The sequence below is a fragment of the Phaenicophaeus curvirostris genome, chromosome 10 (genome assembly GCF_032191515.1).
Source record: "Phaenicophaeus curvirostris isolate KB17595 chromosome 10, BPBGC_Pcur_1.0, whole genome shotgun sequence".
NCBI lineage: Eukaryota > Metazoa > Chordata > Aves > Cuculiformes > Cuculidae > Phaenicophaeus > Phaenicophaeus curvirostris.
The window spans coordinates 12,383,783-12,392,929 of NC_091401.1; the positions used below are offsets into that span (position 1 = coordinate 12,383,783).

At 45.9% G+C, this 9,147-nt stretch overlaps 1 protein-coding gene across 3 annotated transcripts; it reads left to right on the plus strand.

Annotated features, from left to right (window-relative positions):
- Positions 1-781: 781 nt before the first annotated feature.
- FAM124B (family with sequence similarity 124 member B) lies at positions 782-7,269 on the plus strand. 3 transcript variants are annotated; one of them, XM_069864746.1, is made up of 3 exons: positions 782-975; positions 1,438-2,177; positions 5,177-7,269. In XM_069864746.1, the coding sequence occupies exons 1-3, from the start codon at positions 921-923 to the stop codon at positions 5,810-5,812; spliced, it is 1,431 nt and encodes a 476-aa protein (XP_069720847.1). In that variant the 5' UTR covers positions 782-920; the 3' UTR covers positions 5,813-7,269. The 3 variants fall into 3 exon arrangements, with proteins under 3 accessions (XP_069720847.1, XP_069720846.1, XP_069720845.1); XM_069864745.1 differs by having other exon boundaries at positions 805-979; positions 5,177-7,268; XM_069864744.1 differs by lacking the exon at positions 782-975 and adding an exon at positions 1,075-1,211 and having other exon boundaries at positions 1,304-2,177; positions 5,177-7,268.
- Positions 7,270-9,147: the final 1,878 nt, after the last annotated feature.

Consider the following 9,147-nt stretch of genomic DNA (forward strand, 5'->3'; position numbering starts at 1 on the left):
ATGTGTGTTTCTGCCAGCGAATTATCTTCACAAAGAAAACCAAGGCACCACTACTTGCACCTTTAGACCTTGCAGATTTTGCTCAGTTGAATATAAAGCCAGGGTTATATTAAAAATAGTTCAGTGTTTTCAATAACAGAATTAATGCTGGAATTTCTGCACAGTGCACTGTTGCTTTGTGTGCTTGGCTCTTGGAGAGGGGAACTGGTATGTCAGCAGAGAGAGGTGTGTCAGAGGCCCTAAGTTTGATTTAAACACTGACTGTGTTGGGGGCAGTTCTGTATTGCTCCTGGGTTGGCAAAATAAGGAGATGAAGTGACAGCATGATTTATCGTGTAGATACTGGAACAGGCCAGGGAAGATATGTGTTTTCAGCGTTCAAGATATAGTCTACACAATAAGCTAAAGTAAGTACCGGTATGTAAATCCAAGGAGCAAGGAAAGAAAACTTGGAATTTGCTAAAGGGTGCTGACTACGTGAGTATCTCGGCGCTAAGAGGAGGAGGAGGACAGAGGTAGACAGGGCACTGAAAGGAGGAAGCCTGGTACCCAGTTTTTATGGGCTATGTATGATAACCCAAGACATGGTTTCCATCTAGGCTGCGAGCTACCTGTGTTGTGAAGTGCGTAACTAGGAGTAGATTTTTTTTTTTCCCAGACCTCCTCTTTCCTGAGGCTGATTCATATCTGCCCTTATTGTTATCTGTTGTGTTCACAAGGTTTTTTTTCTTTTGTTAGTCTGTTTTCCTTCCTTGTTTTTAAAGCCTAGCTTATCTGTATGCTCCAGAAGGGTGTGACTCACAAAGATCACAAGCTTTTTACAACAAGCTAAAGACAGCCTGCTGACTGCAAGCAAATATGCTGAGGTTTTCAAACACAAGTGCTATACCGCCTTTGTAAAAGGCAGCAATCACACTGAGATGTGCACTGGTGGGAGTCGGACAGATCTGGAGCATCCCTTTCCCCTGCTGACAGGCAAGTGTACTTCAACATCAACTTCTCTTGGAGAATTACTGCTTTTGTGTTTCAGTGTTCTTCATCTCTGCTGCCCTGTGTTGTGAAAGGTAGGAGCAGTTGGACACAGAAGTCTTTCTAGTCATGGACCAGTAGGACACGGAGGTGTTTCTGGACACACTGGTCACGTGTACAGGACAATCAGAGTGCAAGTCTTGGAGTTGGAAAATGAGCCTTCAAGTGAGCTCTGCTGTGAGGTGAGTGACCTGGGACCAGTCACAGAATGCCTTGTCACTCTTTCCCTGCCTCCCCATGTGCATTAATTGTGCATTCCTGCATATTTCAACAGGTTATTGCAAAGCCTATGGAAGACTGAATTCATTCTGTCAAAGCCTTAAGGTACAACCCTTTTGTTACTGAGCCTCCAATGGTAGGAGAAGGAGAGGAAAGGCGCTAGTCTGTCTGGTTTTATTTTTTGGTCAGGAACATTTGCAATGGATAACAGAGCAGACTCTCCAATGACTCTGCATCTTCTCACCAATTCGGGACACTCATTGCTTCTGCAGCGAACTCTGGATCGGCTTTTGGAGTGGATCTGCCCAGACATTCAACTTTTCCTGGTATCCGAGCGAGTTACTCCATTGAAATACTATGAGAGATATTGTAAGAGAAACTATGGCTTTCCTGGAATATCTGTTCTTCTTTTTCTACATGAGGACTTGGGAGAAGAACGGATTTTCCAGGTCCATGAGCAATTCCAGTGTCCACCCTGGCACTATAAGTGTGCTCAGATTGCTAGTGGGCAAACCCACCCCTACGCCCCAGCTCACCAGGACTTCTACAGCCTGGATGACCAGATGCCGGTGTGGGGCATCAGGCGGGTACACTGTGGCCCCGAAATCCTGCGTGTCACCCTCTACTGCAGTTTTGATAACTATGAGGATGCTGTGAAACTCTATGAGATGATCCTGCAGAAAGAAGTAACTACACAGAAAAGTAACTTCTGTGTCTTTGTGTTGTACACAACCCAAAATGTTGCCGTGCAGCTCTGCTTGAAGCAGCTGCCCATCGGAGTAGCTGCTGAACCGAAGGAGTTATCAGCCTTGCAGTTCAAGGTGCAAGAAATGGGGCAGCTGGTGCCTCTCCTGCCTAACCCGTGCGTTCCTATCAGTAGCACCAGGTGGCAAACGCAAGACTACGAAGGAAATACAATTCTGCTTCAGGTATGTGTATGTGATGCTCTGAGAGGAGGGGATTTAGTATTTATTTTTCAAGGAAAGCAGGGCTGGTTCCAAATATAAATTAAGAATTTGCTTTTTAATGTTTTCTTTTGAATCAGTATCTGCCAGGGCTGTGATGCTGTTGATAAATATAAGCACAGATCCTTGGAATGTTTTTATATCACTAAATTCACATTATTACTGCTTGTGTGAAATTGGAAGTATTAATGCTTCTTCAAGCTTGTTAGTCTAAGATTTTCCCCTCTCTGCTCGAATCAAATGATGATTCTTTCCCCGGTAAGTCATTGCAGGGGAATTGGAATGAGGTGATCTTTAACGTCCCCTCCGACCCAAACCTTTCTATGATTCTATGATCACAAATGTTTCTGAAAGCTGACTTTTAGCATCCAAAAACAAGATGTATTCCAAGTGTAGTGTTGACCTATTGCCTGTGATAGATTTTGTGAGCTCTTAAGTGAGTTGCAGTTGATTAAAAGTGCTGAAGAAATGTACCATTGGAAACCTCTGCCTTTTCTGTTCAAGTGCATGGTGCTGGGGTTGTACGAATACAAATGACCAAAAAATTAGAAAAAATCCTGTGCCAAATTGACACAGAGTGGGAATTACACATGTGAGCAAGAAGGCAGTTTATCTCAGTGTACTTTCTTTCCATTGTGACAACCCCTCCCATCTCTGATTATTTTCTTCTTGTAATTTAAATACTTAAAGGATTTGCCCATCTTGTGTTTTTTCTTTCCTTCCAGAGCTCATTTGTTACAAATCAAGTTAATTACTGTGTACAACCTATTTTTGTGTGACTCTGAATGCTAATTTTCAGGGCAGCCTTCGTGTACTTCTTGTTCAGTATCACTTCATAAACTGATTTGCCACCCACTTGGACTGGACAAGGCCCTGAGCATCTTTCATGCAGCTTTAAAGTTGGTCCTGCCTGGAGTGGGGGACTGGGTCAGGTGGCCTCCAGAGGCCCCTTCCTAAATTTCTCTGTGGGTTTTCCTGCTGTAGATGCAAGATCTTTAAGCTGACAGATGTACATGAATGCAATGGCAGAAAATCCTGAAGCTTTTCTAGGTGTGTAGCTGTGCTGCATTGTGCTTCTGTGAAGGGAGCTGGAGTCTGTTTGAACTTGAGTGTGTATATCATGAGCTTGTGCACCACACAGCAAGCTGACAGCCTAGCACGTGGCATTCTATTCTGCATTATTCTTTGGTTCATACTTTAAGTCTTTGTTCTAAGTGTCTGCAAATGATTTATTCCAGCCCTCTCTGACTTTCTGCCTTATTGCAAATGAAATCCAAGGGTCTGCTCGTTGACTGCCACCCACACAGAATTGTAATTTGCCCCTGAGCAGGCAAGAACTGTTTTCTTGGATTTATGGAGGAAGAGATAACTGAGGCCACTTAGTTTGATTAAAGAACTAAATAAACCACATCCTCTCTTTTTTTTTTCTGAAGTTACTAATTTCTGTTCTATTCCATGTCCTTTCTCTGAGTGTTTACAGGAGAACACTGTTGCTCAGATTTTACAAGTTTAGCCTTGAGATACAAGTGGAAGTCTTCAGTAGGAGAGTAGGACCTATCCCCATGTGCTGTTTTTGAAATAAAGACATGAAACATGTCTCTATTCTTGCAGAGGATCAGTGAGGTGGGTGCCTTGCTTTGGGCTGGTGTCTCCAGGGGCGACAGGCTCCACGGGAACCAGTGGGACATGCTCAGCAGGCCCTGGTCACATTGGCCTTGCTGGTCTGACATACACCTCCTCCCTGGTTGAGTGTTGGTCCATGTATTGCCCAGCCATCAAAGGAATCCCATTTGATCCAGAGCTTCCCGAACAAGATCATTTCGAAAAACAGCCAGTCAGAATTTTCAGATATGAAGGAGCTCCAGTAGATCTGATGTTTCCAAGAAGGCTTTGGGACAGGCGCAGCTATTTGTGCCTGCTGTGTTTAGGTCACCTGCGGCAAACTTGTCATGAGTGTGCAGCAGTCCCAAGAGCCCCCTGAAAGCTGCCACAAGCACCACAGGTTGTGCGTGCTGCTAGCAGGAAACTCCCAAACCAAAGTGTGAATAGTGAATACTACGATTCACATTTTTGGTCTGGATGGGGATTTGGCCATGAATGGCTGCCTTGTCAGGAACAGCAAGAGGACATGTACATGTTAAGCCCACCAATACACTCCTGAGCTGCCCATTTTAAACTCATAGGTCTTTTGAAGCCGGCTGGGGTAACTTGCAATGACTCTCCAAGTGTTTATCTAGTCTCCTCTTAAATCCATGTGAACCTTTTGGATATACAACATACTTTGGCAGGGACTTCCCCAGGTCTACTGACACCTTCCTTTAATTGAAATGGGCTCTACGTGACTGCCTCTACTTCTTGCATTGCAAATGGCAGGGAATAGACAATACTTATGTGCTTCTCCAGGTGGCTTATGGTGTTTTAGCCTTTTATCTTCTTGCTCATGAACTGTACTTTTTTTTCTCCCCAAGTTTAAAATTGCCAGCATACATTATTGCTGCTGTACTGTACTTGCAGTCATTCTCATTGTCCATTCCTGAGCAACTCCAGCTCCATGATACTCTGTTGTGTGCTGTAGGTGAGGGACAGGCACCATGCTTTGGGACCAGAGCCACACTGTGCATATTGGTGTTCTCAGTTTTGTTTGGAATAATTCTTAAGATTTCATTTGCTGCTATCAGACACTGAACTGATCTTATGTCACAGAAATGAGACCCTGGCTTATGGTCAGCTCTCAATCTAGCAGTTTGTATGTGAAGCTAGGATTTTTTTTATCCATGTGCATCTACATGAAGTTTCATCTGCCATCAGTCAGGCTTGTAAGACTCCTCTGCTGTTCTCTAGCAGAGCTCTGAATCAATCATGCTGCAGGCAATTTCAGTGCAGCAAGGCTGGGTGAGAGCATCATCATTTGGTCAAGCAGGAACAATATGATGATGGGATTATCTCCAAATTTTCTTCAACAGGTTCAAGACAGCTCCAAGCCCTGTGAAACAAATGTTGGCCTTTCCCATCAGCATAACAATGCAGGCAGAGAAAAAATCCTGCGGGAATCTGTCCTAGCCCCAATCCCTGTAAAGCGGGGTAATCCTGGGTGGAGAAGCCAGGAGGTCAGAGCCACAAAAGGTAAAACCACATCTGACCAAAGCAGAGTCTGTACTCCTGCGCAAGCTGGGACTGACCTCCACAGGCACTTCTGGTCTTCTCCCAGTGGTCCAGCAGTCCGGTCGTGGTGGGATGCCACCTCCCTCCACAGGCAGGCGAGCCGCAAGCTGCAGGCTTCTCTCCGGGAGACGTGCATTTGTCTGCAGGCAGCAGAGACCAACGTCGACACCGGACTCGCTGTGGCGAACCCTGCGAGTGGCCGCTGCGTGCTGAACCACTTCTCCAGGGACCTGCAGAGCAGCCTCCTCCAGCCTCAAGCACCCACAGGTGGGGCTGGCAACACCGTGGCCTCCCAAGACAGCACCCAGTTGCCATTTGCTGCAGCCAAAACAAGTAAAGGAGCAGGGCCGAGAGCTTCAAGATTCTACTCAAAAACACTATGGGCCAACCCCACAAGCCGAGCAGAGGACGAGGAAGAGGAGGAGTTCTTTATATGACTGTAAACAAACATGTTGGAAGGACTCATCATTTCTAAATGGCAGCAGAGCGCTTTTGTGTGTATTGTGCCTCCTTGTGCTGTGGCTACCGGTGCTGACTTTCCATGGAGCAAAGCCGCAGAGGGGCAAATCAGGAAAAATAATGGTATTTACAGAAAGATTGGTTTTTTTTTTTAATGCAGAATAGATTGGAGGATTATTGTGCAATGAATGGGATTAAGCCATATGACTCCTAGATCTGTTTTAAGATGTTAAAAACAATTGCCAGTGGCATGTTCAGATAGGATTAGAAGGTACAGCTTGCCTGAGAGACCTGGGTGGCAGGGTGCCCCCAGCCATGGGGGTTCACCCATCCTGAGAAAGGCCTGTTTCCCAAATTAACGCAGTACATGCAAAAAAACAACACTTGTGGAGAATCATTTGGTGGTTTATGCCCCAGTAAGACCTGCTGTTGCTTATTTGTATGACACTTAACAAAATAAACCTAGCAAGAGGCCAGGCTTTTAGACTAGTGTGCAGTTATCAGCAGGCGATCCTAGCTGGGTTTTAATTAATAGAAGACAAAGGGAGTTAAGTGTCTTGGAGAGAAATGTTGAAGAGTAAAAAGAACAGGTGAAACAAAGGAATGGTTCAGCAGCAGATGCTGGAATAGCTCCCATCCTGACCAGCAGCTTTCTTTCTTCAAGTGGGATTAAGTAAATCTCAAAGGGAAAGAGATGAGAAAGACTTGACAGAGGAATGAAGTTATTAAAAGAGAAGTCAAATCTGATCATACGTACCTTCCAAGTAGTGGGAACAAAGAAATGTTTTCTCCTTGAATATAACTGAACTGTGCTTTACACGAAAGTATGAATTTGTTTAGAAAGTGTCTTCTCGTCATCCCCTCTTAATTCCTCACTGGGGTTTGACCTGTGGTGCCTTCTTGTGGCCCAAGAAGAGAGAGGCAGAGGGTGGTGGGCAGCAGCAGAGCCTTCCTGTGGGGTGGTGATGAGGTGGAAGTCAGCACAATTTTACAGGTGTTCAGCACTTGCATGAGTGCCAGCTGAATGCAGCTCATGCTGCACCGTCACAGCTTTGTTTCCAGGAAGGTCCAAAGCTGCCCTGCTGCTGCTGCTGGGCTGTGCAGCCCAGGGGGACTGGAGGGCAGTGCCACTGCTGGATGTCACCTTGGGCTTTGGGAAGGCCTGGCTCTTTGGGAAAGTTTGGGGTTGCAGCCAAGTTGGGATGAAGAACTGCAGGTGGGGAGAGGGCAGTTCCTGCTCTTTGCCTCCACACCCTCACAGCCAGTTACCCTGGAAGTGATGCTCTAATACCCTTTGATTAAGGGACCTAAACCTGCAGAAAGCTGCACACAACACCTTTCACTGGACATGTGCACCATCCCCTCCCTGCACCCCATTTTGATAAGGTCCATAAAATTTTGGACATTTTAATAAATCGTACTGTGATTTTTTGCATCTACAAGGGTGATTATTTAATCTTACCTATCATGCTAGAAACTTAGCCACTGCTTTCCAGAGCTGGAGAAAATGTTTGGTGAACTAGGTAAGCAGCAAAGAGGAGAGCTTGCAGGTGGGTGAGCTCTCTGGGTTCGCTGTGGGGTGTTGCAGGGGCAGGCTGGGAGGGATGGCGTTACAGCCCTGGCAGGGGGAATGGACAGAAGAATAGTCATGAACCCAGGACTAAGATGTAAATGAGATTCCTGGGACAAACAGCTTTAAAAAAAAACAAACAGGGGAGGTTTAGGCTGAACATTAGGAAAAAATTTTTCACAGGAAGGGTCATTGGGCTGCCCAGGGAGGTGGTTGAGTCACCTTCACTGGAGGTGTTTCAGGCACCAGTGGACGAGGTGCTGAGGGGCATGGTTTAGGGTTTGATAGGAATGGTTGCACTCGACGATCCGGTGGGTCTCTTCCAACCTGGTGATTCTATGAGATTTCCTGGCTTTCTGTCTACTGTTGCGAGTTACTTGAGTGTGACTGTTTAGCATACTCCCATTTCACCTAAGAGGAAGAAGTTAGGTTGTCAATATCAGTTCGGGAAAATATTGCATCATTTCAAATGAAAAAGGAGAACAAAATGATATGTGAGGTTCACTTGTCTGCAACAGCTCACAGAAGAAGAGGAATTCAAATCAAAGCAAAACTGCTCTGAAAATACTCTTTTAATGGTGAGTATAATCCATCTTTTTCAAGTTCAGGGTACACCTTGTGTAAATTCTGTGTTACATAGGCAGCTGTAAGGTTAGAGGGTGCTGTTTCTCCCTGGATGGATTCAGTAGTGGGCAGCAAAGTTTTACGTTTTCTGTAGACCGATAGCTCTGCAACTTTTATTTTACATTTCTTCCTTACACACTGTGCTGTTCCTTTTGGCTTATTTAAAAAAGGACCAGTGAAAGGGTCCATGGGTTGGCAGCAGTTTGCTGAAGCTCTGTGCCCCAAACAACACAAGAGCAGCTCACAGATAAGCAGCTAGACCTGGCAGATGTGCAAGGTGTGGGGGGCTGGCAAGGCTGGCTGTGGGAGGAGCTGGGGGCTTCTCTCTTGCCCAGCTCTTGTCCCACATGTAGGTGCAAACCAGGCATGGGAAAATGGTCTCAGTGGAAAAAAGAAGAGGGAGTTTTGGGAAGTTTTATACTGAGGGGTATGAAGGCATTGCAATCCTGAATGAAGGAAAATGAGGGCTTTTTACCATATTTGGTGTCATGCTTGGGATAAATGATTTGGTCCTGTAGATATGGTTTTGACTTGTCTTGTGAGCATCAGAGTGATGGTGCTATGGATGCTGAGCTGCTGGTTTCTCTGGCGGACACCTCAATGGACAACATCCAGGGTGATTTTTGTGGATGGCACCCAAGAAACAAGGCTTTAATTTCCTAAGATGTGTGCACCCTCATGTCTACCAGGTAGTGTCGCACCTGTGAGCTTGAGCACAACCCACGGTCTCCTGTGAGTCTTATAGTGAGTGACCCCATTCCCAGGAGAGAGCAGAGATGCTGCTATGGCAGTGCTCAGGAAAGAATGATGGTGAACAGTCCCAGATGAAGGAAAAGGCTTTTCTCCTGGGCCAGCTGCATGGTCTGGACAGTGGAGGGAGAAATCCATCCTTGCAGTGACAAAGCAGGAGCAGAATGTGTGCTAAGAGCTGGAGCCACTGGCAGCAGGAGTTGGGGAAAGCAGGAGAGCTTGCTTTGGTGTTGCCTTAACCCAGCCTGCAGAGGCAGCTGGTGGTGGTGTTGTTTCAGCCCCTGGCTATAGAAATGTCTTCTGTCTTCTGTGAAGTGGACAGGGTGGTGTTTCTGAAGGTGAGTTGCTGAGGAGGAGTGGGAGCACTCC